A 25,687-nucleotide genomic window follows, 5' to 3' on the forward strand; every position below is an offset into this window, starting at 1 on the left:
ACTTACCCAACAGACAGCTGTTAAGCAAACGAGCTGTACCCAAGGAGTTCCACGTCACAGATAACGTACCCAGCGAGGACATTCTTTCAACGGCATTGTCTAAGACTTGACACCGCAGTTCAGCACAGTTTGCATTTATTTAAATTTGGAGCTACGTTAGCAGCAGTAAGCCAAAGTATCAAAACCCTCTCCAAATGTTTACCAAGTATGACTTGTAAGTGAAATCGTTATGTGGAGAATTCAAAGCGGTTACAGCTTGGGCGTCTGGTTATTGTGGGATCAAGCTGAAGACAGCAGAACAGCGTTCAGGGGGACACTCCCACAGCGATCCCCACGGGCAAACTACAATATCCTGCAAGCATTCAACGGGTGTGACAGCGTCTGAGTTCTGCGTCTGGAAGATTTCCATTTCGCAGATGTTAAAGGCACGATCTTATACCGAAACAACTCGAAAGGAAAAGGTGCAGGGTCGTTTCAGAACTGAAGCTACGCTCGAGAATAAAACCAGCAGGGTGGCAATGGGAACCACCACCTTTTATTTCAGCTGGAAGCACCGAGGACTCGATCCTGTAAAGCAGTAAAGCACGTACAAAAGCAGGGAGCGCAGGACAAAGCGACGCCAGTCTAACAGAAGCTGGCATACCGCAGGGCTTTGCCTTCCGGACGCACGCGCATCAGCAGCAGGTGCCTCACCTGCCGGTTCTGCCTGCGTTCACAGCCCCCCGAACTGCAGAATCGACCCCAAGAAGCCCTCGCTCCAGCCCTCGTCAGCGTGCAGCCCCCCAGCCCTGGCTAACCCGCTGCCTTGCAGCAGCGCGCTCGGTTCGACTTCCACCAGCAGCTCTTCACTAAGCAGAAGAGCACCGGGCACGCGGGCGCAGCCACCCCTGACCCCACGCTCTGCGTCGAGGCCCTGGTGTCGCCAACACCACCTCCTCCACGGGCCTTGGTGCGAGACCTGCCCTGAGCTGACTCCTGAGAGAAGTTTTCCCAGTGAACGGGGGCGCCTCTCTCAGGACCGCTCTCCGCAAGGACGGCAGGTGCGGAGTTTGAGAAGCCCAACTCAAAACCCGCACGTAGCTGTAGGCTGGGAGAGGTGAGCCACGTACGAGCAGCAAGTTTCACGTTCTGAGGATGAATTCCTGCGACCTGTTCCTATCCGTACGTTGACTGTTTTACGCTCCATCCCGCTGTTTCATTTCAACCAAGGAAAACCTGAAGTCAGTCCACGAAGAAACAGCAGCTACAGGACCATTAACTACATCCCCTCTCCACCACAAAACACGTGAAGGAGCCCACCCCCACCAGACAGCAACCCCAGAGCTGGGGCCTCTCATCCCGCACTCCTTACCAAATCTTCCCCCTCCCGCAGCGAACTACACCGCAGTTCAGTGGCAGCTGCCTGGCCCGCCAAGTCCGTTTGAGACCATTTCAAAACAGAGCATTACGCAAACAACCCCGAAGTCATCTCCTGCCTTTCAGTTTGCTCTCCTCTGGAACTCCCGTCACTGCGGGGCAAGAGCAAAACAACCTCTCAGCAAATTAATTTGGAAAGCGGTTGGAGAGAACAACATCAGAGCCACCCAGAACAAGGATGAATACATCGGCAGGGAACATTTTAAAAATAAACGTGCAGCTTTGCAAACTGAACCTGAATTCGGTGGGTCGGGAGGCTCCCAGGGGAGATGTCCGGGAGCTCATGAGAACGGAATTCCCGTCACTGCCACTTCCAGGCGCTGCGGACTTCAGCCCCGGCGCGCTCCCACGCCGCTACCTCGCAGCGTGACGTGGCTCCACGCACCTCCCGGCCCTCAGCAGGCAACTAACCGAGGCACAAACGAGGATCTGGGAAGCGGCAGGTAGGAAAAGCCAACTGCTATAACGCACGGCCAGTCCGGCAGCAAATGCCGGGAGGAGGTGGCTTCTGCTTTGGGACAATTTTTAAAGTTATCGCTCCAGAAAACTCCTAAGGCACAGGGCTGCGCGCAGCGGGGAAATGGGCGCAGGCTCGCTTCGCCCCGTAGCGCACTACTGCAACAAAACATTTCAAAGCAAAACAGCTTGAGCTTAGTCTGCTTTTCAGCGAGCATTCTACAACTCAACTCGAGAACAACCTCTTCCAACTTCGTTTCAGCAACAGTACTCCGAAATGACGGGGGCCCTTCGCTTAGCATACTAAAAGCGTACGAGTGGCCTTGCTGAGTGTACCAGACCGGAGGTCCAACGGCACGCCTGACAGCGACCAGCACCTGGCAGCAGGCAGCACGCTGACAGTGACCGGCACCGTGCCGTAAGTTAACCTCCTTCCTTCCCGGCCCCGCAGCTTTCTTCACTCGGCGCTGTGCTAGGGGTCGTAACGTCGGTTTATCCGAGGCGCTAACCGAGCAAGATGGTGAAAACGAGACTTTTCTCCGAAGCAACACGCAAAATCCTGCACGCTGCTCGGGGCTTGCTAACCCCGGACCCGCTACCTTAGCCTCCGAAACAAAACCACACCGGAAGCAACCTTCCGGGCGAGGAGCCCTTCCCGGGGCAGCAGCAGGCACGAGCCCAGCAGCGCCCTGTTCCACCTCACCAGCCTCGGCGCACGTTCAGCAATAACTCACCGCTTCCCTTTTTTAGCTCTCCAGCCTGCTCGCAGACTCTCTGTGCGTGGCTAAAGCCGCCCAAGCGAAGCGAACCAGGCAGGGACGTTAACGAAGGCGACAATTTACTAAACCAACCTGGAGTCAAGCCGGTGACGAGAGGCAGAAAACTGCACTGCCGGTGTGCGGGGCGCACCAGCCGGAGGCACGTACCAGCAGCGCTGCCGAGCAGGAGATCCGGCACAGAGAGAGGAAGAAAAAGGGAAATGCAGCACCGCTGCAATTCCTGCAATGCTGCCGAGGTCAAGCTCTTAGTGTCAAAAGCGGAAAACAAAAAAAAGGGCCATCCATCTTTACGCCGTTTCAGGGCTCAGCTGTGGACAGCGGAAACACCTCCAGGCCAGCCGAGCCGCGCAACACAAAAATCAATCGCAGACAACGCGAGGCCGGAGCTGCAGGTTTGGCGGTGGGACCTCCCGAAGAACGGAAGCTGCTCTCCCCTCTAGCCACAAGAGAGGCTTTATCAGGAGATTCAGCCTAGCACAATCCCTGAAAGGACGGTTTTCTGCTGCTTTGTCTCTGTAAATGGCACGGAATTTCCTGGCTACGCGCTAGCTACAGAGCGGCGCAGAGCACATCTCGGCAGGCTGGGAACCCGGGCACAGCGCAGAGGCAGCCACCGCCGCCCAGCAGAGCCTCGCCCCCGCCAGCGCTCCCAGGGCACGCAGGGGCAGAGCAGCAGGGGGCCGCCCGCCCGCCCCAGCAGCGGGGCGCTGGAAGCACGGCGGGAGCTGACCCCGGCAAGCAGCCGAGCGCCCACGCGCTCGCCCCGCGGCGTGAGAGGAAGAGCGGAAGCGAGAGGCGACGGCGCGGGACAGACGCGAGAAGCGAAGCGGGGCAGAGCAAAGGTGGCCGCTCGGTCGCCACCTCCCGCGGGCAGGCGGTGCCGAGCGCGGCGTCCCGCACGGCTGGAGCGGCACGCGCCCGCGTGAACTCCCTGCCGGGCAGCCCCGGAGCGGGTCCTGCTCCCCGCAATCAGACCGTGACGCGCGGCGCGCGGGGTAGCGGGGAGCCAGCACCGGAGGGAAAACAAACGAAAGCGACGCCCCGATCCCCGTGCAAGCGCGCCCAGCAGCACGCTGAGCGCCACACGAACTGCGTCTCAGCTGGAACCCTCCGTCTCTGCCGGCCCAGCTGCATCGGAGCAAACAAACCCCAACCGTGAGAAATTCGAGTTTGGCCCAGGTCACTCTGCTGCCCTAGAAACACCGAACCGACCGCAGGCACGGTAACGGCCCAAAGACCGAACTCTGCTTTTGTTGCTCGCTTTGCTGCAGAGCCACGAACCCTTGCTGAAACGGCTGCTGCGCCCTGCCAGGAACGCGGCTCTGCGACACGCTGCCTGTCGCACCCAGGCGGCACCGACACACACCCACCAAGGAGCAAACGGAACTAACAGGACTAGGAACACCAAGGAGCAAACAGGAACACCAAGGAGCACACCAAGGAGCACACGGAACTAACAGAATCCGGGTCGGAAGAGACCTCCGAGGTCACCGAGTCCAACCTGTGCCCTAACACAGGTCCTCCCAAACGCAGTCGGGAACAGGCTGCGGAAACCTGAGGCGCCTCAAACCTGAAACCCACCCCCGCCTCTGCGTTTTCCTCTTCGGCAGCACCGGGAACCAAGCCTGCCGGCAGCCTGCCCCAGCTCCGGTCAGTCGTGGTGTTCTCGCTCCTCCCGCACGAGCCCCAACTTGACGCCCCCCCTCCCGCGCTCACAGCGTCTGTCCTCGCCCCCAGGGTGAATCCGGTGCCAGGGAGCAGCTCCCGCGCTGCCCACGGCGCCACCGCCGCGCAGCCCCGGTCACCCAGAACACACGGGATTGAAACGAGCGCCCCCGGGGTGCGCCCCGCGGCCGGCTGCAGCAATCCCGATCGGGAGGAGGGCACCTGGAGCACACAAGGAGCTAGCCCCAGGCCAGCAGGCAGGGGTAAGCGAGGGAAACAAACACCAGCAGAACGACAGCACTCACTCACCTCCCGCCGCGGGAAGGCGGCCGCTCAGCCGGGCTCTAGCGCACCCGACCTCGGCAGCCACAAACCAGCCCCTGCTCCGTGCCCCCCTGCCCCGCTTTTTATGGCCGAGCTGTTCCGCGGTAGTTGCGGCCCTCGGCTGCCGGGTTGGCTGCGCCGGCTGTCCCCTCCCAGCCTCCTGGCCACCCCCAGCTGGGAGGAGAGCCCTGAGGCCACCAAGCACTTCCCCGTGACCGTCGCGCAGCCCCGAGCCGCGGCGGCGAGCACCCCGAACGCTGCCCCAGCCAGACCCCACAGCGCTCACTAACGCAGCTCGCTGACGAAACCCCCCCGGGAGGCTGCGCCGCCTGCCCCGGCCGAGGGCACGACCCATCTCCTGCCGGGCCACGAGCCGCGAGGCCGCCTGAACCAGCTCCCTGGGGGCTTACGCAACGGAGAGGGCTCACGAGCTGGTCGTGTCCCGGGACGCGAGCTCTCCAGACACCGACAACGCCAGGAAAGCCGCTGCTCCTTCCTTTTCACCTGGCGAGGCCGTGGCAGACCCGCAGGGACGTGACGACACCCACCCACCCTTCCCCTCCAGCCTCCGGAGCCGGACCCCTCGTGCAGGCCCCCTGGTCTCGCAGTCTCGCGCCAAGAGCAGCCTTCCAGAGGATCCCGGTTATCCCTTTCCCTCCTCAAACACCCCCTCCGCTCTGTTGCCCCACACGACGCTGTCGGCGTCCTGTCAGGAGCCGTGCCCTCTTTTTGGCAGAGACAAGGCACCCCCCGCCGGGTGCTCTGCCCCCTCAGCCGATCCCACGCCTCTTCTGGCGGCGCCTCCCGGGCCGAAGGAGGTGAAAAACCTCTCGGGGCTCCTGCCCGAGCCCTCCCGCGCACCGTGCCACCCAGGAGCCGGCTGCCTCGGGGCACGTTGCCGCGCATCCCCGGCCGGCCGGAGGGCGGAGGATCCGCTGGGAGCCGAACCTGCACCGCTGGGCCCAGCGGGATGTGGCGGAGGCGCTGCCGGCACCGGCAGGAACAAGATGCCAACCAGGCTCGGCACCGGGGCGAACCCTTCAGCTACACCTGGATGTTCGAAAAGCCGAGGGGCGGCTGGAAGAAGGCTGGCAGGGCCTGTCCCCGGGCCCAGCTGGGGGGGGGAAGGTGCAGCCGCCTGCACGAGGTGCTTCCCCCAGCGCTGGGGGAGGGTGGCGCCGAGATAAACGCCGGGCACGGCTTTTGTCAGAGCCTTCCCGGGCCCAGCCAGGCACCAAGGCAAACAGCGACGGCTCCGACAGCCACTAGCAAGCCCCAGCAAGCAGCAGCCGAAGAGCCGGCGGTTCAGCCCAGCCTGCTCCGGCCAAATCCACCGTTGCCCCCCACCGGGCGACCAACAGGACTGCGTGGGCCCCGGCCACGGGGGCCAGAAGAGAAAAGCGGTCTAGGAGGTGAAGGAAAGAGGGGGAAAAAAGCACCAGCAAAGCCAAGGCGTTTCCCGGTCAGCCCCCGCAGGCAGGCTCGCGCACAGCCAGGCTCCGAACAGCGGCCACGGGAAGGCCACGGGAAGCCCACGAGGAGCCGCAGCCCGGCCGCACCCAGCACCGCTCGCTGAAACCTGCCCAAAAGGCTCCGTCCCAGCCTTCCTCAGGTTCAGTGCACCAAGCTCACATACGGCCAAAAAATTAAATAAATAAATCTGCGCAAGGTTTAATTCTTAAAAGAAGCCAAAAACAAAGGTCGTTTCAGCACCTTTATTGAATATTAGCAGCAGAAAAGTGCTGGCCTTTGGGAATTTCTTACTTTCTACATCAAACTTCCGAGCACCACAACCCCTGCACGCTGTTTTCTCTGCACAGACACTGACGCACGTGCACCAGCTCCGAGGCACACGGAGCTCTGCACACCTGACGTGGAGTCCCCTAGACACAGAGCAAACTGGAACACTTCTGCCTAGACCTTCTTTTTTAAAAACCTCCCCACACAAAATAATTAACTTGATGGCAAAGAAATAAGGAGATATTTTATTTACCTTTAAATCTGAAACACTGGGAAAACGTTCCAGCGTTCTCCCCGGCTCTTACCAAAACGTGGAGCTCTTCTGCGTACGTTAGCGTGGGTACGTTAGGTCCACTGAACTCAGCCCCAACGCAAAGGGTAAGATACTTGGGGAAAAAGAAGGAGGAAGAGCAATCCAGCCGTACAGCAGGGAGCAGCAGGGTTTGTAGCCGCTTGGAACCCCACCCCTGGACAAACACCGCTTGGTTGTATCGCTTGTTGTACGAGTTGGAAAAGGAGAGAGATCAGCCTCGTCCCTTATGTCCTCCGCCCTTCAAAACTGCACGGCTGTTCCGTTAGTTCTGGCGGATTTTTCTTTTAAATCCGGACAAAAAAGCAATCAAAGATGCTCGCTGCCCTTGAGGAGCGCCTTTTCAACAGGGAAAATAATTACCTCACTCCTATATCCACCCTCTTCAAGAGCTCACAACCTCCGAGACCTCACATCTGAAACGCCCAACGACCGATCCCGTACGGGGGCAGAACACAACCCAAAGCTGGCCGCGTGTTTCGCTGTCAGGAACGGGCTACAAAAGAAAACAACGATCGCCCACATTGGTTTAAAACACAGTAGATTTTAATGACTTGTTTAGATAGTTTTTTAAATGACCCTTGAGGAAAATTAATTAAAAATTTAACAGTATTACGTTACTGTATTAGAATTGTAGCTGGGTGCATGTTCTACTGTAACTGGGCGCACACACTGAAGTAGGACGTGTCTAAGCTTCAAAAACAGTTAGATCTCCAAACATCTGGAGGTTCCTACATAAGGGATTACACTGGTGCCTGAAATGGAAAGAATTTGGTTGTTTTTTCATCTCTTTTTACCAGTTCCAAGCAATTCTCATCTCCTTCAAGGCCAATAAACCACTCACAAGAGGAGGACTGGTGAAGCTGGCTCCCAGCACCTCGACACGCGGTGCCAGAAGACGTGAACCTTGCGGTCTGGGCTCCCCAGGGACCTGGCACTGAAAACCGACCTCTTCTGTTACCCAGCAGGCGCGTTCCCTCATTCAGGGGCCGCTTTTTACACCACAGCCCCCGTCCCCGAACCCAAAGCCAGCTTCGCCTTGGTTTATTTTAGAGCGCTGCCCGTAGGGGCTCAGCTCGCGGCCTGAGCCCCCACCGAAACCCACCCCACCGGGGCGGGCGCAGGCGAAGGGCAGCAGCGCACCGCCCGGAGCCCTTCCCCCGGTAACACCCGTGAGGTAAATAAACCCGGGCTGCGCTACCGAGCCCGGTAACTCAACGGAGCCGCCGTGCCGGGACCCCGGCCGCAAGCAGACGAACGCCGGGGCGCTGCCGCCCGCCTGGGGGCGCCTCGGGCAGGCCCCGGGAGACCCCGGGAGGCCCTGACCGACCCCGGTCCTCCCCCCGCCCCCCCCCCGCCGCCATTTTGTGCCTCCCCTCAGCCCGGGGGCTGCCGGGGGCCGAGCGCCTACCTCCGGCAGGCCGCAGCCCAGCCGCGCCGCTCGGCTCCGCGCCGCTCCCTGCTCCTCCCCGCTCCTCCCGCCGCCGCCCCGGGCCGGGCCGAGCCGCACCGGGCCGGGCCGGGCCGCACCGGGGACGCACCGCGGGCCGGGAAGCGGCGGGCACTGCGCACTGCGCCTGCGCACCGCTCCCCCCCCCCACCGTTGAGACTCTGCGCAGGCGCAGAGAGCGGCCGCTACTTCGGGCACGCATGCGCACAGCGCACACGAGGCCGCGGAGGGGCCGGCCGCTCGGTAAGGGCACGGCGCCCGCAGTGCGCATGTGCGACCGCGCTCCCGCAGCCTGAGGAGGAGTGCGCATGTGCCAAGCGCGGGAGGGGGGGGGAACCTGCCGTTGGTGCCGCAGGGCATGCCGGGAGGACTCCTCCCTATTTAAGCGGCACGCGGCGGCCGCCATCTCAGTGCGCGGTGGCGGCGCCAAGCGGTCGTGAGGCGTCCGCGAGGTGCCCTGCGTGTGATGAGGCGCCAGCGCCTGACCTTATTTTCCTAATAAATGTGGGCACAGAACCTGAGGCCTCCGAGGCTCTGACTCACCCAGGCTCCCTGGGCTGTGTGCTTGCTTCTTGCAGCAGCAGCGTCAATGCCTGGTAGTTGGGAGCAGGCTGGAGCCTCTAATACGCTTGCTTCCCCAAACATAATTAACCAAGCATCGTTTGCCAAGCGCAATTAGCCAAGCACGATTACCCAAACACAATTAACCAAGCCCAATTAACCGACCACAACCTGTAGCTTTGGTGCTGACCGCGCAGCCCAAAAGGGTCCACTGCTGTGGGCAGCCCGGTGAGGTCTGGGCGCAGGGAGCTCCCCACACACCCGGAGCTTCGCAGGCAGCTCTGAGGAGGCAGGGTGCCTGCGAGATCTGCCACGTTACATCCCAAAAACACCACATCAGATGCCAAACCTAACCACGGGGGCAGCCAGAAACGCTGCTGCTGCGTCACGGGGACCGTACCCAACCAAGCACACACGGTACGAAGCAGGCATGGGACCAGCCCTGCCCAAAACCACACTGTCTGCTCACATGGAGCCTGTGTCAGCACGGTTCAAATGTGGCAGCCAGCAGCCACCCACCCGGCTCGTCACTGAGTTTAGGACAGCGCAGGAGCCTTGCGTGCAGCCACCGGGAATGATTCACCGGCGCTGGGCTTCCTGACAAAGCTGGGCTGACACAGAAATGGCTCGCTGGTCTTTGTCTCCAAACCTGTTCAGTTCCTCTCCAGCACATCAGGCTTGTAAACCTTTAAAGGTCAGGCTTCCAAATGTTCTTGGCTTTTGCAACGCGCCTGGAGCCATCCAGCCCTGCAGCCCGTGACTTCTACAGACCACAGGCATTCCTTACTCCCACCGCGGCACAGCGAGGCGGTGGAAAAACACGGCATCATTTGGGGGAGGTGGAAGCCGTAATTCCTAAGCTTGGGAATCGAATTTGCAGCTAAATTACTTGACATGTGCCTGCGTCTGTTCTGCTATTCCCAGGCCAGCACGATGGTCCTCACTGAGAAAGTCCTCTGGGAGGGAAAATTGGTTGTCGACTAGAAGAGAGGTTCGGCTTTTACGGTGAGACCGCTGGGCTCTGCCAGGGTTGTCTGTGGTTTTAGGAGCCTCCCAAAGGCAGATTCTGCCCAAAACCTGCTGGGAGGCTGAAACATCTTGCTGGGAAAGAACCGTTTGGGTCAAATGCTTTATAAACAAAAGATGAGATGAATGCTCCGCCTGCACAGCACTGCTGTGCTGCTCCTGTGGATGGTGCTGCCGTGACAGCTGTAAAACATTACAGCCAAAAATAAGAAACTGAATTTGAGTCACAACACGCTGAGCTCCGAGCACAAAGGAGGCAGGGCTCTGAGAGCCAAATTCTTTTCGCCTCCATCACCTGAAAGCCTTCCTAGCTGAGGGGATTTTCCTCTGAGGGAGGCCAAGAGATTTTGCAGGGAGGAACAGGGCGAGAGGAGGCACGGATTAAGCACCAAGAGGGGGTGTGATGAGAGGAAATCAAGCAGAAAAGGATGATTTCTGTGCCTGGTTGTGTGGGGTGAGTGTGGGGAGCAGTCTGCAGAGGGGTGCCCCGTCCCTGCGGGTGCACAGCCAGCCACCAGGCACGCTGGGCCTGGCTGACAGCCACAGCCTCTGCTCAACATCCAGTAGCAATTACAGAAGCGTGGTCTTAAAAGGCATCATTAAGAGGGTAACATTAAATAAGCACCGGGACCTTTGGGAATGTAAACATGTAGGCTGCTTACACAACCCGAACCTGTCTGCCATCCCCTGGCGTGCTGACACCAGCTCCGGCCGCGTCCCCAGCAGCTCTGCTCCTGCCAGGGGCGCCGCGGCCCGCAGGGCTCTGCTTGCTGCAAAATTCGTGAGATGCAAAGTGCAGGAGGCAAAGGGACAGAAGTCTTACGGCTTTGTGGGAGTTTCAGACAAGTCTGACCCTGTCCCGGCCACAGCTAAGTCTCAGACGCTGCCCCTGCAAATAGGCAGGTGCGTATAATGCTGAATAACCTCAAGTTCAGGGCAGCGCGGACGTTTTCCCAGGCCTCACCCTTGGAAGTGGGTTTGATCGCTTCAACTGCGAGATGACACGGGTGCCGAGCATATAAAAGCTCATTCTGAACACTGAAAGCACAGATAAGGGGTGCGCGTGTGCGAGCACGACGAGGAATCTCCCTCCTTTCCACGTAACCCCAAGCTGCCTTGATCACTCCTGCTGTCAGGCCGGGATTTGGCAGGGGGACAAAATCCTCCGGCTCCCAGCTGCTCTCCTGTCACCGCCACACGGCGAAGCCTGGCCCCGTGTCCGTGTTTTCCAGCCGCTGGGCTGACACCAGCAGCGTGGGACAGGACCGGGAGCGATTGGTTTTACTTCTGGCTGTCCTGCAGGGGCTGTGCAAGGAATTCAGGGGCTTCCCCTCAAGGCCTGATCCCTCTGAGGCAACCGGTGTGCCCGCAGGTGGGCTGTTCGTCATCACACCTTGCGGGAAAGGGCTGAGAGCCAGGGCTGGGGGCAGCGGGGTGGGATAACCACAGCCCGGGCACGGTGGTGCTGGGGCTCACTGAGCTCTGGCCACCACCTGCACCGCCAGGAGTACCCGCGGTGCACCCACAGCAAAAAGGAGGCTGGCAGGAGCCGATGCCACGCACACCGGAGTGGCAAAATCCCCAGCAGATGGGGGAGACCACGTCGAGGGGACCCCACCGCAGCCTCCTCGGGTCCCTGCACTCCCCCCGCCACTGAAAACCACCCAAAAGGCTGCAAAAGGAGCTCACGGGAGCGCTCCTCCCGAAAACTGGCAGGAGTGAGCCTGGGGAGGGGAGCTCCACGGGGCTGGGAGCCCGGTTCTGTACGGGTGCTGCTGCTGCTCCAGGCCCCAGCAGCGGGGTGGTGCTTCCCTGGCCCGATCTCTGGGGCAAAAACAGCCTGTTTTGGGGGAGATGCGCTTCCTCTGTTCCCGGCTGGCTCCTCCGCCCCGCAGCAGCTGTGGCTCCGGGCTGGGAGGTTTCCCAGCAGATGGTGCCTCTGAGCTGGGAGCGCCGCAGACGGGACGGATCCTGCACGGCCGAGCCAGCGCCTCGCAGCCTCTCGGGGATGGATCATCCGTGGGACTGAGGTGGATCCGCTTCGATCTGCTCCTGCCGCACCTGCCCCCTGGCTCCTGCTGGAGATGTTCGCCTTGCTTCGGGTACCGAGCCTCAAAACGTCTCGCAAGAGACGTGCCACACCGCGTTTTGATAACTGCGACGTGCCAGCGGCTGCGCGGCTGCCAAGGGATCCTGAACCCTTCCTGGGGCCTCGAGCAGTGCTGCCCGGAGAAAGGGCACCCAGGAGCAGCCCCGCAGCCCGCACAGGCGAAGCCAGGCGTGCAAACGAGGCAATGGGAATAAACTGAGATATCTGGGGTTGCGAGGAGACAAAAGCCTGGTCCGGGTGCGAGCAGCGCCGGGTGGCAGCAGCAGGCAGAGGGGGGGTTGCTGATGCTGCCAGGGCATCAGTCCAGCGCTGGGAGCTCACCTCGCTTCCACAGTCACAGCGGGAAGCGGGGCGGCTGCCCCCAGGGAGGAGCAAACCGCCCGCCCACAGCCCCCCCAGGGGTTATCCCAGGGCTGCAGCTGGGTTTTGCCGCACGCGGCACCCGTCCTCTTCCCGTCCTCCCCACGCAGAGCGGCCAAGCTCCTGCCCCGAGCACCACGGGGCCAGCCCCGGGCTCCGCTCTCTGCCCCCTGCCGCACCCCAGGGCACGGCCGTGGCTGCAACAGGAGACGCGGGACGGGCCCCGGCACCTGCTGCCCCCGGCAGCAATTCATCGGCATGAACTCATCGGCGTGGCCCGCGGAGGGGCGCGAGGCTGGCGGCTGGTGCCAGCAGGCGGGTGCTGGGAGCGCTGGGGGCGCTGGGAGCGCTGGGAGCACTGGGAGCGCTGGGAGGCGCGGTGCCGGCGCTGCCCGCCCAGCCACACGCCGCCAGCAGCTCGGGTGCCACGTCCTGCCCCCGAGTGCCACCTCTGGCACCGCTTCGGCCCGGGGAGGACGGCTCGTGCGCGTCCCAAAAGGGCTTGGACGACGGCCACGCCGCTGCAGAGCCGGGCGCCGGGATTATCGCCCGCCCAGCAGCTCCAAGGGACGCCCAAATTTCCTCCCAGCGATCCCAAACGGCCTCCGCGCCCCCCTCCCCGCGTGCCCCATAGCCCGGTGGGTGCCCCCCGGGAGCGGAGCGGCTGGGGCCGAGGGCCTGATCCTGCTCGGTGCAGTCGGGAGAGGCGCAGGGCAACGTTTGGGGACTAAAAGGGGTATTTCGGAAGGGCCCAACAGCTCGGGACCCGCTCCGCACCCAGCGCTGAGCGTGGTGGGGTCCCAACCCAAAACGGGGCCCAGGCGGACCCCAAAGCGCCGCAAACCCACCCCAAAACCCCAGCGGGACGGGGAGGAGAGAGGAGCGAGGCGCACCCGAAGCCGGAGCCAGCGGCCCCAAGCGGGAACCGGGAGGAGGTGGCAGGCGGGGGACGGGGCGCGGGGGGCTGCCGGCTGCCACCCCCGCGGGACGGGGCCCCCCGGTGTCCCCGTGGCGTCCCCGGGGGCTATATTTAAAATTCCTGCGGCTGCAGCTGGGGCCGGGGCGAGCCGTCCCCGTGTCCCCGTGTCCCCGTCCCATTGGTGACATTCCCGGGCCTCGGCCAGGCACCCGCCGGCCTTCACTGACCTTGGGGGGCTGCCGGTAACCCCGCGGCGCGGGGACGGGCCCCTCCGGCCCCCTGGGCTCACGCCGGCACCGAGGGGGCTGCGGGGAGAAATGGGGGGGGGGGGGGGGGGGCGGATGCCGCGGCAGCAAAGCCCCACCGGTGGGACACGGGGGGGGACGGGGGACGCCCGGTACCCGCGGACCCCCCGGTGTCAGCGCCCCGGTGCCGCCCCGGTTGGGGCCCCGCGGTTATTTTTACCGCCCCGCAGCAGCCGCCCGGCCATAGAAGGAGCCCTCGGGCACCCCGGGACTGCCCCCGGTGACACCTCGGGGGGGTGGCACCTCGGCCCCCCCGCGGGACCCCTACCGGGCACCAGGGGATGATACCGGGGGCCGGTATCGGGGGCAGGCACAGCACGGGGCAGGGGGTCCGGTGCTGCGAGCACCCCGGGAGGGGGTGACTCCGTCCCCACGGGGGTCCCCCCCACCCCCCGGTAAACCCCATCCTCCGGTGCCGCCCCCCCGGGATACCACCGGGCACCGGGGGACGATACCGGGGACAGGCACAGCACGGGGCTGGGGGGTCCGGAGCCGGTGTTGTGGACTCCCACGGGGCAAACCCGTTCCTATGGGGGTCCCCAAGCCCCCCCACCCCCCCCCCTCCCGGTAAACCTCATCCCCCGGTGCCCCCCGGTATACCACCAGGACCCCCCGGTAAACCCCCGGGACCCCCCGGGGACGTGCAGCGGGGACGGAATTTGCCCCCCTCCCCCCCCCCTCCGCTCCGGGGTCGTTCCGGTCCCCTCCCACTCACCGCCGGAACGGATCGAGGGGCACCGGGAGGGGAACCGGGAGGGGAACCGGGGGGGTCCCGGGCCCCCGCTGCCGGGGCGCGGAGCCTCCGCCGCCCGCCGCCGGCATCTCGGAGGGGAGCAACGGGGGCAAGCGGGCGGCGGCGCCGTCGAGAGGGGCTTGGCTCCGCCTTGGGGACGGGGGGGGGGTTACCGGGAGGGCACCGGGGGGGTACCGGGGAAGGGGATGCCCCCCCCGCCACGGGGGTCACCCCCTCGGGGGGGGGGCGGGGCCGGGGGACCCGGCCCCGCCCCCCCCCCCCGAGGGGGTGACCCCCGGGGAGGGCGGAGGGGGGGCGGCAGCCCCGGTGCCACGCGCCCGCCACGTGACAGCCGCCGCCACCGGCAGCCCCCGCCCCGCCCCGCCGTGTTTACCCGCTGCCCGCCAACCGGCGGCTCGCTAACAGATCCGCCCCGCGGATATTTTGTAACGGCTCCTGCCATTGGGCGCCGCCGCCCGCCAATCAGGGCGGCGGGGTGGTATTTACAGCGCCCTGGGTCACGCCCCGCTGTCCTCCCGGAGCCCCACGTGGGGCGCGCGCGTGCAGGCAGCCAATCGGGCGCCGCGCGCTCGGCCAATCAGCTGCAGCGCTTCGCCGCCTCTCCTCCCCATAGGCCAGGACGCGAATGCGCGCGCCCAATCGCGCGGCGGCACAGGCGGGAGGCGGGGCGGCTGGCGCGGCGAGCAGGAGTCCCTCCGCCGCCCCGCCCCCTCGGAGCCCCGCTGACCAATCGCATCGAGCGGCGCCTTGACTCCGCCCCTCGCTCCCTAAGCACCGCCCCCTCGCCTTACTCTCATTGGCCGGGCGGCGCGGGGGCGGACCAATGAGCGCGCGGCGGGGCGGGGCGGGGGTCCCGGTGGCGGCGGCGGCGGCGGACGGCGGCGGCGGCCCCGCAGGTACGGGGGGGGGGGGGGGGGAACGGGGACGGGGGGCGCCGGGTCCGGGGGGGGCGGGTCCGGCCCGGCCAGGTCCCGATCCCGATCCCGATCCCGATCCCGATCCCGATCCCGGTCTCCGGTCCCGGTCTCCGGTCCCGGTTCTCGCTTGCTGTCCCGGTCCCGGTTCCCGGTCCCCGTCCCGGTTCCCGCTCCCGGTCCCGGTCCCCGTCCCGGTCCCGATCCCGGTCCCGGTCCCCGGGGCCCTCCCGGTGCTACCGGCGCCGGTAACGGGAGGTCTGTCGGTCCGTCCGTCCAAAAACCCCCCAAAAAAGTCCCGCCCCCCCCCCCCCCCCGGTGCCCCCCGGTGCCCCCCCGGTGCCGTCACCTCCCGGGAGCCGTCGTCAGAGGCCGTCCCGGGGCCGGGACCGGTGCCCCCGGGGCGGCAGCGCCCGGTGTTGGGCGTCCCCCGCCCCCCCCCCCGTGCCTGCCCGGGGCTTCGGCATCGCGGCCGGGGGGGATAAAGGCCCCCCCCCCCGGTACGGCCGCGCTGTGCGGGGTCGGCTGCGTTCGTCCCCCCGGGAGCACCAGGTTTGGGCTTGGGGACACGGGGGGGCAGCGGGGGCTGAGCGGTGTCCGGGGGTGTTGGGGGGCTGGGGGGGTTCTGGGACCCTGGCGGCTCCGTAAAGAACCGGTGCAGACCCCCAAGGGCCCCATAAGGAGCAGGGACCCCCAGCGGCCCCATAAGGGGCAGAGGACCCCCAGCAGCCCCATAAGGGGCAGAGGGCCCCAAGGACCCCATAGGGAGCAGAGAACCCCCAACAGCTCCATAAGGGGCAGAGGACCCCCAACGGCCCCATAAGGGGCAGAGAACCTCAAGGACCCCATAAGGAGCAGGGAACCCCCAGCGACCCCATAAGGGGCAGAGGACCCCCAGCGGCCCCATAAGGGGCGGAGGACCCCCAGCGGCCCCATAAGGGGCAGAGGACCCCCAACGGCCCCATAAGGGGCAGAGGACCCCCAGCGGCCCCATAAGGGGCAGAGGACCCCCAGCGGCCCCATAAGGGGCAGAGGACCCCGACGGCCCCATAAGGGGCAGAGGACCCCGACGGCCCCATAAGGGGCAGAGGACCCCGACGGCCCCATAGGCAGCGTCTGTGTGGCGTGTGGCACTGGGACGCGGTGCCCCCGCTGCGGGGCGTTGCGGTGTTAATCCCGGGGCCGTCGGCTTTGGGGCCTCCTTGCCGGGGAGGAAGCCGTGCCGGTGAGGTTGTCCCCGGGTTGGGGACGGAAACGGGACGTGGTCCCTGTGGGGGAACTGCTGCGGGGCCGGAGCGGTGCCGGGCACCGGGAGCGGCGGCTTGGGGGGGGGGCACGGGAGCGGCGCGGGACCCCGGCGGGTGGCGGCTCCTCGCGGCTCGGCCGGGGCAGGAGGAAACCCAAAGCGCGGGGGGGAGGCCCCGGGGCGCCGGTGGGCTCGCGGCGTGGCCCCGCCACGGGGCTGCCGGGGTGCTCGGTGCGGGGTGCGTCTTGGTGCTGGGCGCGGGGGAAAACGGGGCTTTGGGTTTTGTGGGGTCCCCGGGCCCGCCGTGCCCCCCGGGGGGGGGGGCAGTTGTTTCGCCCTGGGTTCGTTCCTGCCCCTGCGGGATGAGGCGAGGACGCGGCGTGACGGCCGCCGGGACGGAGCGGGCACCCCTGCGTGGGGCTGGGCGCCCCGGGAAGAGCTCCGGCGATAACGGCCCCGTGTGCGCCCCGTGCCCCCCGGGACGGCCCCTTCCAGCACGGCCCCAGCTCCCCATCGCCTCCCCCTCTCCTCGCCCCGCTCCGGCCGGGTTTCGGCTCGGGGTGAGGCTCCCCGGGCCGGGCCGTGCCCAGCCAGCCCCAGCCCCGCGCGTCGGCCCCGGAGCCGTGCCCCGTGCCCCGTCCCGGGCAGGAATTTTCCCCCTCCTTTAACCACCGGTGAGGTTTTTTTTGTTCCGGGGCAGCCGTCCCGCCTTGGTTCCGCCGAGCTCGGCGCCGTGGCCGAGGCGCGTGTAAAATGCCCCAAAAATGAGGGGCTTTGAGCCAAACTTGGGGGGGAGGGGGGGGGGTGGTTCCAGAAAAACGGGGGGGATTGATTGAGTTCTGGGGAGCGTTACGGGGCCGGGCCCCGGCCTGGGCTCTCCCGTGCGCTGCCGCCTCCTGCCTGGGCTCTGCTTTGTTATCCTCAAAAGAAAAAAAAAAAAAAACAAAAAAAAACGAAAAGGAAGAAATCCGTCAGCTGCAGGTGCCGCCGGAGCTGGGGCGGCTGCGTTGAGCGCGCCGGGCGGTCTCCCCTGTGCAGGGGGCGAAGCTGCCAGCTCGCGGGGCGGCAGGGACGGGCGCTCCGGCACCGGGACGCCTCGGAGAGCGGCCCCGGGGGGCTTCGGCACCCCGCTGTCCCTCCTCCGACGCCCCCCTCGCCGCTCAGCCCGGGTACCGAGGCGCCGAGCCCCCGCGAGCCAGCAGAGCTCCGGTTTCCCGGCCCGCGTCGTCCGAGCGCCTTTCCCAAAAGAGAAGGAGCTCGCCCGGCCTCCGTCCCGGCCCCGGGCCGCGGGGAGAGGAAGGGAGGCGAAGCCGAAGCGGAGCGGGGAGGCACCAGGCGAGCACCCGGCCCCGCTGCGCAGCTCCCGGGCTCGGCGCCCCCCCGGCCTGGCGCACGGCCACGGCTCTCTGTGGGTGCCCCGTGTGCTCGGGGTGCGCCTCGGGAGCTCTCAGGGCCCGGCCTCGGGGCCGCATCTGTGAAATCGACTTCATTTTCCAAGGGGAAAAAGGAAAAAAAAAAAAACCTATCCAAGAGCACAGGTTTTTATTTTTATTTTTATTTTTTTTTCTCTCCCCCTGTAATGGAGAAGCGGCAGGGCTGGGAGCAGCGAGCTGGCGGCGCCGCGCATAACTTGGGCGAGCGTCAGCAGAGGATGGCTGCGCTCGGGTAAACGGCTCCGCGGCCCAACGCACGCACCGAGCCTGCCTGGAAAAGTGCCCCGGGACGGCGGCAACGGCGCTGGGCACGGCGCTGCTCAGTGGGAGCCCTTGGTCCTGCCGGAGCCCCGCGGGGGCAGCGGGACCCCCCCCCCCCCCCCCCCCGGGGGCTCTGCGTGGCCGAGCCCGGGAGCAGCACCACCGAAAAGCTTCGTCCTGCTGCTCGCTGAGCGCCCGCAGTGCCTCCGACGGGGCTGGTTTGGTGCCCCGAGCAGGCCGCGGGGCGCTCGGCCACGGGGCCGGCGAGCAAATCGCCTCCGCTCGCAGCCCGGAGGAGCCCGGCGCGGGGGCTCCAACGCCGAACGCGTCTGCGGGGACGCCGCCGTCTGCCTGCCCCTCTCCGGAGCGAAGCGGAGCACCTCGGCACGGCTCCGTGCCCCTGGGGGGGTCTCCAAAAGTTCCACGGTGAAGCCGGGGGGGGCGGGGGGGGTGCTTCGAGGCTGGTAGAGGGGCTGGAAACGGGGCTTTCGACCGCATTCGGGTGTCCGTGTGCGAAACCTGCCCGGGGTGGAAGGGGCTGGAGCGCGCCGGCGCCGTGCAGCTCCTCTGCCGTTAAGATCTGTTTATGCTGCGAGCTGTTTGCTTCGCTTCTCCTCGTCCTCCTGAAAAACCTGTCCTGCTGAGGGCAGCTCTGATGAAAGCCCTCGTGTTTCCCTGCGAGCCCGGGAGGGAAATGAAGCCCAGGTCGCCTCTTCGCGCGGCTGCCCAGCCCTCTGCTCCCCGGGCTGCCCCCGCGGGACGTGACGAGAGGCCGCGCTGCTTCAGTCCCGGCCCCTCTGGGCGCCGTTTGGCACCGTCAGAGGGTCCCAAAAGCGCTGCTTTTTGCACTTCTCCGCTGCTCCGGGCTCTGCCAAGCGCCGTGCCCCTGGTGCCGCCGAGGCAGGGAGCAGCCCTCCTGCAGCCCTCCTCCACCCCGCGTGGCGCAGCCGCGAGCCCTGCCCGGGGCCGGGTCCCTTCCTGCGGCCAGAAATTACAGTGGAGCCTGCGCGTGGGGCTGCTGGGGGGGGGGAGAGGAAGCTTTTTCTTTTTCCTTAGGAAAAAAAAGCCCACGAGTAAACCCAACAAAAAGCCTCCTCCCTTGTGTGCCACTTCTCCAGCTGCGCGTTCTCTGCGGAGAGCCCGGCCTCGGGCACCGGCGAGGTCTGCGCTGCCGGCACGCGGAGGGGGAGAGCTGCTGCCCTGACACCCGAGCGCCTTCCTGCTCGCTCTGCAGCTCGGTTTTTTCCATCCAGCCCTCGCCAGGCCTGGCTGCCCGCCGTCTGTGAGCCTCCCTTGACGAGGCACAGCCATCGCGTCGGCCTCGGCATCGTTTTCCTGCTGGATACGGAGCCCTTCTCCCTTCTCTGAGGGTAAAGGTGGCTCCACGGGGATCCCCCGGGGGCTGAGGGCCCCGCTGCGCCTCCCGTCCTGCCAGGAGCCCCCGCCTTAAAGCTGGGCCCCTCCTGGGCGCCGAGGGTTGGTTTAGGGCTGGGCTGGCGGCAGGGTTTGCTCTCCGACGGGAGCAGCACGAGGCGGCCGCGGCACCCACGGTGCTTCGCGCCCCTCCTGGCTGCCTTTGGTGGGTGAGGGGGGGTCGCTGCTCCCAGGGGCTGCGGAGCTGTCGGGGTGCAGACCCGATGTCAGCTGCGATGCGGGTTGAAACAAGGGGGCCGTGTAATTTAGAAGGGGATGCAACCGGTCCGGGACGCTGTGCGGGGACCTTAGCGCAGCGCTCAGCAGCAGGTGCTTAGGTGGGGGCGCACGAACTGGTGGGTTCGAGCTGGGGACAGGAGCTCGGCATCGAACGGGGGCCCTGACCTGGGCTCCTCCTTGCTCTTCTGCCTCTCCGGCCACGCGGGGAGGCTCAGGGAGGTCGCCTGCTTCGTCCCCGCGGCCCTGAACCGGGATGAAGCGTGCCCGGAGCACCCGCGGTGCTCGTCAGAAACCGCTCCTGGCTCTCGGGGGGGAGAAGCACGTCTCCCCTGCAAGGTGTTTGTTCCCACCGTCGCTGGCGGTCTCCGTCGCCCCCCTCCAGACCCGATTTCTGCTGGAAAAAAAAATAAAAAAAACACCAAACCCCTCCGTATCCGCGAGGACAAGAGAGCGGATTTCGGCTGCCCGCCCGTCCTGCCGGGAGGGCGCCGGGTGCTCCCTGCCTGTCCGCAGCCCGGCTCCAGGCACGGCCTTCACCGGGGCAGGGGAAAACACAAACCGGGGAGGAATTCCCTGCTGCCTGGGCGCTTCTCAGCACCGTCGCGCCGGCCTTTCGTCTGGGCTCGCCTGCTGCTCCTGCACGCCCTGCTCTCGGTCTCGGTGCCGCGTTGGCACCCTGCAGACCTCCAGAGGACGAGCTCCTCGCTGGCGCCGAGAGCGGGGATTGCCAGAAGGTTTGGGCGCCTGAAACCCGCCCCTGGTCGGTGCGTCTGAAGCCGTCTGCCGTAGGGCAAGGCCGGCCTCGCGTCACCGGCTCGCCAGCTTCTGTGAAATGCCCTCCAAAAATAAAAACCTACGGCACAGGCACAGGGACGCAGACCCTGCACGGGCGTTCTGCCAAATGATTTGGTGCAGGGGGCGATCCGCTTCGTGGTGTTGGAACCCTGGCCGCGATGACAACCTGCTTCTGGTCTTTCGGGGTGCGTCTCAAATAAACAAGCGAGGGTTGGGTCGCTCGACCTGCTTCCTGCGGGCTGGCGAAGAGGTCAGGCCGTCTGTGCCGAATTCCCAGCTACCTGCGGGCTGCTGTCGCGGCGGGAGGGTGCTGGGGTTGCTCCGACAGCGACGGGTTCCTGCGGGTAACGAGGTGCTCACGGGGAGGGAGCGCGCCGGGCGGCCCCGAGCCGGGGCGTGGGGATCCGTCTGCGCAGGGAGAGCGGCCCGAGTCCCGCAGGGTGCTGGCTGCTGCCTCTCGGTGCTGTGCCCCTGAAAGGATGCCCACGTTACGTGCCCGCAGCCCCCGTTTGGGACCCTCCGGGTGGATGGGACCTTTGCGCAAAGCCGTGTCCGAGTGCGCTCGGACCGTCAAACCCCTGAGCTGCTCCCAGCGCTTTCCGGGCGAGGCTCTGGGAACAGCGCCGTGCCTCTCCCGGAAAAACGTGGCCTTGGAGCAGGGGAGTTCACCTTGGAGCAGGGGGGTTCACCTTGGAGCAGGGGGGTTCCTGCTGCGCTTGCCCCGTTCGCTCTCGGCCGACGTGGCTCGTGGCAAGCGTGCCACCTGCGAGCCGCTCGGGGCGCGGGACCCGGCGGCAGCGGCGCGCTCACCACCACCACCACCACCACCACCGCCCCCCCCCGGTGCCTTTCCTCCCAGAGGCAGGAATGATGAATGGCTCCGACGTTGCCAGCACCACGACGCCCAGCCCCAAATCCAAGGAGGAGCAGGTCGTGAACGGCCACGATGAGAAGGAGAACAACCCCTTCGCCGAGTACATGTGGATGGAGAACGAGGAGGACTTCAACAGGCAGGTGAGAGCGGGGGGGCGGCGCCGGCCCCGCGTTTGTGGGGGTGAAGGGGGGGCGAGGGCAGAGCAGAGGAGAAGCTCTCCCCCCAGCTCTCCCCCTTGCTTGGTGTCGGGCAGGGGTCCAGCCGCAGGGCAGAAAACCCCATGACGCCGCCGGCCCCGTTGGCTCTGTCTCGGGGCTGGCAATAGCACCGTGCGCTCCTTTTGTACCTCGCTGTTCACCTTCCACGTGCTCGGAGAGGAGCGGTGTAAAGCCGGGGCTCTGAACCTGCAAGCGCTCGTGGCTTTGCTCCCTCGGCACCGAGCTCTTGCAGCCAGTAATATCACTGCAGGAGGAGCCTCCGTCTCGGTGCGACGGTCCCGATGCTCTGGGGGCAGGCAGCTGGCAGGAGAGCTGCCCACCGGGTGCTTCGGGCAAGCTGGGCAGGCTCTGGGTGCTCTGGTCCGTGGGGGGGGGGGGGGGGCCTGACAAGGAGCCACGCTGCGGGCAGAAAGCCTGGCCTGGCCCGGAGGCAGAGCCCTCGTCCCCTCCCTGAAACGTCCCCCCTTGAAACGTCCCCTCCCTGAAGCGTCCCCCCCCAAAACGTCCCCTCGAGCTCTGGCTGCAGCCCCCCGGGTGCGGGGAGGGAAGCTGGAGCCTTGGGAAAACGCAGGCGGGGAGGGAGGGAGGCCCCATCTCGTGGCCCCGCCACACCCCTGGTGACCGAGGCAGGATTTCATCAGCTCTGCCAGCGCTCTCAGCAGAAAATCTCCACATGGCGAGGCCCCGGCTGCTCCCGCGGCTCTGCCCCGTGCCGGGCTGTGACTCGGGGCCCGGCGTTTGGTGCCCCCGCCAGCAGCGGCGCTGGTGGAAACGTGCGAGATGCCTTAGTTCGTGTTTGGAAAGCGCTGCCGTGATTGAAGAGTGCTGGAATTACAAGGCCCAGCGCACCGCTGTCCTCCTGCGGCCCGCGGGACGGCAGGTCCTGGGGGAGCGCAGGGCAGGGGGGTGTGGGCAGGCACCGTGGAGGGGCTGGGGCTGGGGCTGGGGGGGCTTCCTGAGCCGGCGCAGGGCTGCAGGCAGCCCCCAGGGCGTCGCAAAGAGGGGCAGGGGGGTCACATCGCCAGGCGCTTGCCTCTGCTTCCCCCAGAGCGCCCGGAGGTGCCTCAGAAACGCAGCCTGGGCGCAGCCCCCGGTGGGAGCAGGGGACGCAGCAGGCACGGTGCTTGCAGCAGCGGAGAGGGGACGTGTACCTGCCAGGGCCACCCGGGGCTGGAGCTGCCTGTCCCCAGAGCTGCCTGTCCCCAGAGCCACTTTCTCGTCACCTCACAGCTCTCCACGCTTCGTCCTCACCTCCTCCGCACGGCTTTCCTCGGGTCAGGCGCTGGGGAAGCGGAGCAGGCAGGTGGCTGCCAAACCCAGGGGCTTCCTGGCACAGCCCTCCCCTGTTTACGCTCCCGAGGTTCCCCTTCCCGTGGAGCCGGCGGAGCCCGGAGGGCAAAAAAGGGAGTGGTGGGCTCACGCTGCGAGGAGCGGCTGTGCCGGCAGCGGGCCGCTGCAGCCCGACCCGCAGCAGGAGGCGACAGAGCCGTGGGTTTTGGGGGTTCTCTCTGCTCTGTGAGCTCGTGCCACACCGCGTTCTCCAGGACGGCCGCTGGAAACCCAGCTGCGGGTAGTTATGGGGTGGCTTGGTGGGGGTGTGGGAGGGCGTTCCTGGCCAGAACTGGCTCCTGAGGCTGGTGCAGGGAGGCTCTCCAGTAGTTCGGGCTGGAGGCAGCTTTCGGGGCTTCCTCGCTTGCTCGCGAGAGATTTAACGCCTCCTGTGGGAAATCTGTCCCAGCTCCAAGGGAAGAGTTGAAGAGGTGACTCCACGGCACCGAAATCTGCTCCTGCCCCGGGCTCGGGCTGCGTTCGGTGCGCTCTGTGCGCAGCCCCTGCCCTGCCTCGCTCCGTGTCCGTACCGGGTGTAATTTAAATAATAAAAAGGGCCGGGCCGGGCGCGTCCCGGTCCTGGAGGGCAGAGCTGGGTGGTTTGCTGGGGTTGCCTTCCCAGCCATCCCATAGGGGCAGGCTCTGGCAGGGGCTGGTGGCACGGGCCGGGGCTGCTCCACATCGTGGCAGGGACGGAGCTCACCTCTCCCTGCAGGACCTCGGTCGTGGCTTCTGCTGCCTTGGCGCTACGCGGAGAGCTTTCAGCTTTTCGGAGCGTTTTGTCCCCTCGGGACTCGCCTGCTCTGGCTGCCCCCGGGGCACCGCCGGGTCCCCAGGCAGGGGAACACGTCCCGATGCAGTCGGCTTTTGCCAGGTGGGGCTGGCACAGGGGAAACGCCAGGCCCGGTAGTTTGCTGACGGCTCTCTTTGGGCAGGTGGAGGAGGAGCTGCAGGAGCAGGAGTTTCTGGACCGCTGCTTCCAGGAGATGCTGGACGAAGAAGACCAGGACTGGTTCATTCCCTCGCGAGACCTGCCCCAGGGCATGGGGCAGCTGCAGCAGCAGCTGAACGGGCTCTCCGTCGGCGACGGCCACGCTTCGGAGGACATTCTGGTAAGAGGACCTCAGAGGGCTTGCTGCGAGGCCTGGCGACGAGCAGAGCCCTGTCCTGGGCAGGGGATGGACAGGGGGATTTCCTTTGGGTTTTCCCCACGGGGTGTCTGTGCAGGGGCTGGTGGCGATGTGCTGGTGGCGGTGCTTTTTGGAGCTTACTGCACGGGCACCCGTTTCGGGGCATATCCTGAAGATACAGACATCCCAGCTCCTCATCCCTTAGCGGTGGGAATGGGGCTGCGGCTTCACACCCGCGGGGTGTTCCCCGGTCCCCGGGCACGCTGGGTCCGTCCCTGCCTTTTGGCCGGAGCTGGGCTCTTTGGGGTGCCCAGAGGGGGCCCAGGCACCGAGCACCCAATGCGTGTACCCGTATTTATGGAACATAAAGCTGCCGTGCAGCTGCTGATGGAGCTGCTTTGCCTCCCTCTGCTGCCGGCGGCGCTCAGTGCAGCTGCTGGCACCTCGCAGCCTGCGCCGGCAGCTCCGTGCTGAGGCTGGAGCAGAGGGGTCCCCTGCATCTCCCCCCCCCAAACCCCGCCTGGGAGCGGACCCGTCGGAGCTGGCGCCCCTTAAACAGCACCTCAAGGGGCGAGGGTGGGCTGGGGAGAACCCGCGGGGTGCTCTGCACCCCTGGAGGCTTCGTCTGCGTGGAAACCCGTGGCAGAGCCCCTGCAAACGGGGTCGGGTCTGCGGGGGGACGCAACGCTCGCCAGGGGGGTGCCGCTGTTTGTGGCCGTGGGCAGACCCCCGTCCTGCTTCTCTTGCAGAGCAAAAGCAACTTGAATCCAGACGCCAAGGAGTTCGTGCCCGGTGTGAAGTACTGACGGGGGGCTGCCTTCGGACAGACTGGGTCCCCGTGTCCCCCGGCTCCGGTGGGGACAGCGCTGGGGGCCGGGGAGGGACGGGGCGCGACCGCGCTCTGCGGCGCCGCGGAGCTGCTGCCCCGTGGCGGGATCTCGCTCCACGCTTCCAGTTCCTTCTTTTCCCTTTTTTTTTTTTTGGTTTGTTTTTTTTTTTTTTTTTTAACTCTTCCTAGCACTTTTTTTGGCGGTTTTTGCTTTCTAGGACTTGCGGCCCTTAGGTCTGTCCTGGAGCCCAGCACCCCTCCTGCTCCAGAGGCCAACTGTGCCGCGTGCTGCGGCCCCGCCGGCGGGGAGCCCGGCCCCTCGCTGGGTACAATTTGGGGGTCCCTGCCCGCCCGAGGCCAGGAGCCACGCGGGCTCCTCGTGTTTCCGTTCGACAGGATTTCTTTAGCTAAAGGACGGGTGAAGCGTTACAAGACTGCACGCCCCAAACCCCTGCGAGCAGCAGGCTGCCCCAGCTCTCGGAGAGGTGCTGAGCGCTCCTTGGTGCGCTGCTGTGCTGAGGTGGCAGCATCCTGCCTGCTTGGAGGGTCCTGGGCGCCCCTGCGGGGGGCAACCTGGTGCCCCGGCCCCCGGCCGCCTTGGGGGGGAAGTGCTTCTGCCATACAACACGTTCTCCTTAAAGAATGTTCCCCCCGACCCTTGAGCTTACCCGGCATTACAGGCTGCGGCTCTGAAGCGTCTCTACCTTCGTTTCTCGTTGAAATAAATCCAAAAAGAACTGAACGCAGCCCGTTCTCAGGCGTGTGGCAGAGCGGGCCGGCACTGAGCTGGTCTCAAGCAGCCTCCCTGGGAAAGGGGAGGACCCCCCCTG

General features: G+C 65.9%; 2 protein-coding genes across 6 annotated transcripts in view; one reads left to right on the forward strand and one right to left on the reverse strand.

Moving 5' to 3' along the window:
- The window catches only part of ZNF638 (zinc finger protein 638), a 55,450-nt gene extending 41,174 nt beyond the window's left edge, over window positions 1-14,276 (reverse strand). The window contains exon 1 of one of the 4 annotated variants that reach the window (XM_040554969.1): window positions 14,137-14,276. In XM_040554969.1, the coding sequence (XP_040410903.1) occupies window positions 14,137-14,243 (107 nt within the window). In that variant the 5' untranslated portion in view covers window positions 14,244-14,276. Of the gene's footprint in view, window positions 1-4,625; window positions 5,723-8,101; window positions 8,133-14,136 lie in introns of those variants that run through there. The other 3 variants (XM_040554971.1, XM_040554973.1, XM_040554972.1) reach the window with 3 other exon arrangements.
- A 738-nt stretch (window positions 14,277-15,014) lies between these two features.
- PAIP2B (poly(A) binding protein interacting protein 2B) lies at window positions 15,015-25,595 on the forward strand. Of its 2 annotated transcripts, none has more exons than XM_040555955.1 (4): window positions 15,015-15,071; window positions 21,337-21,491; window positions 23,834-24,010; window positions 24,778-25,595. In XM_040555955.1, exons 2-4 carry the CDS (start codon window positions 21,345-21,347, stop codon window positions 24,832-24,834), a joined length of 381 nt encoding a protein of 126 aa, XP_040411889.1. In that variant the 5' UTR covers window positions 15,015-15,071; window positions 21,337-21,344; the 3' UTR covers window positions 24,835-25,595. The 2 variants fall into 2 exon arrangements, with proteins under 2 accessions (XP_040411889.1, XP_040411890.1); XM_040555956.1 differs by lacking the exon at window positions 15,015-15,071 and adding an exon at window positions 16,288-16,314.
- The last annotated feature ends 92 nt before the right edge of the window (window positions 25,596-25,687 follow it).

The sequence above is a fragment of the Cygnus olor genome, chromosome 4 (assembly GCF_009769625.2).
Source record: "Cygnus olor isolate bCygOlo1 chromosome 4, bCygOlo1.pri.v2, whole genome shotgun sequence".
Classification (NCBI taxonomy): domain Eukaryota; kingdom Metazoa; phylum Chordata; class Aves; order Anseriformes; family Anatidae; genus Cygnus; species Cygnus olor.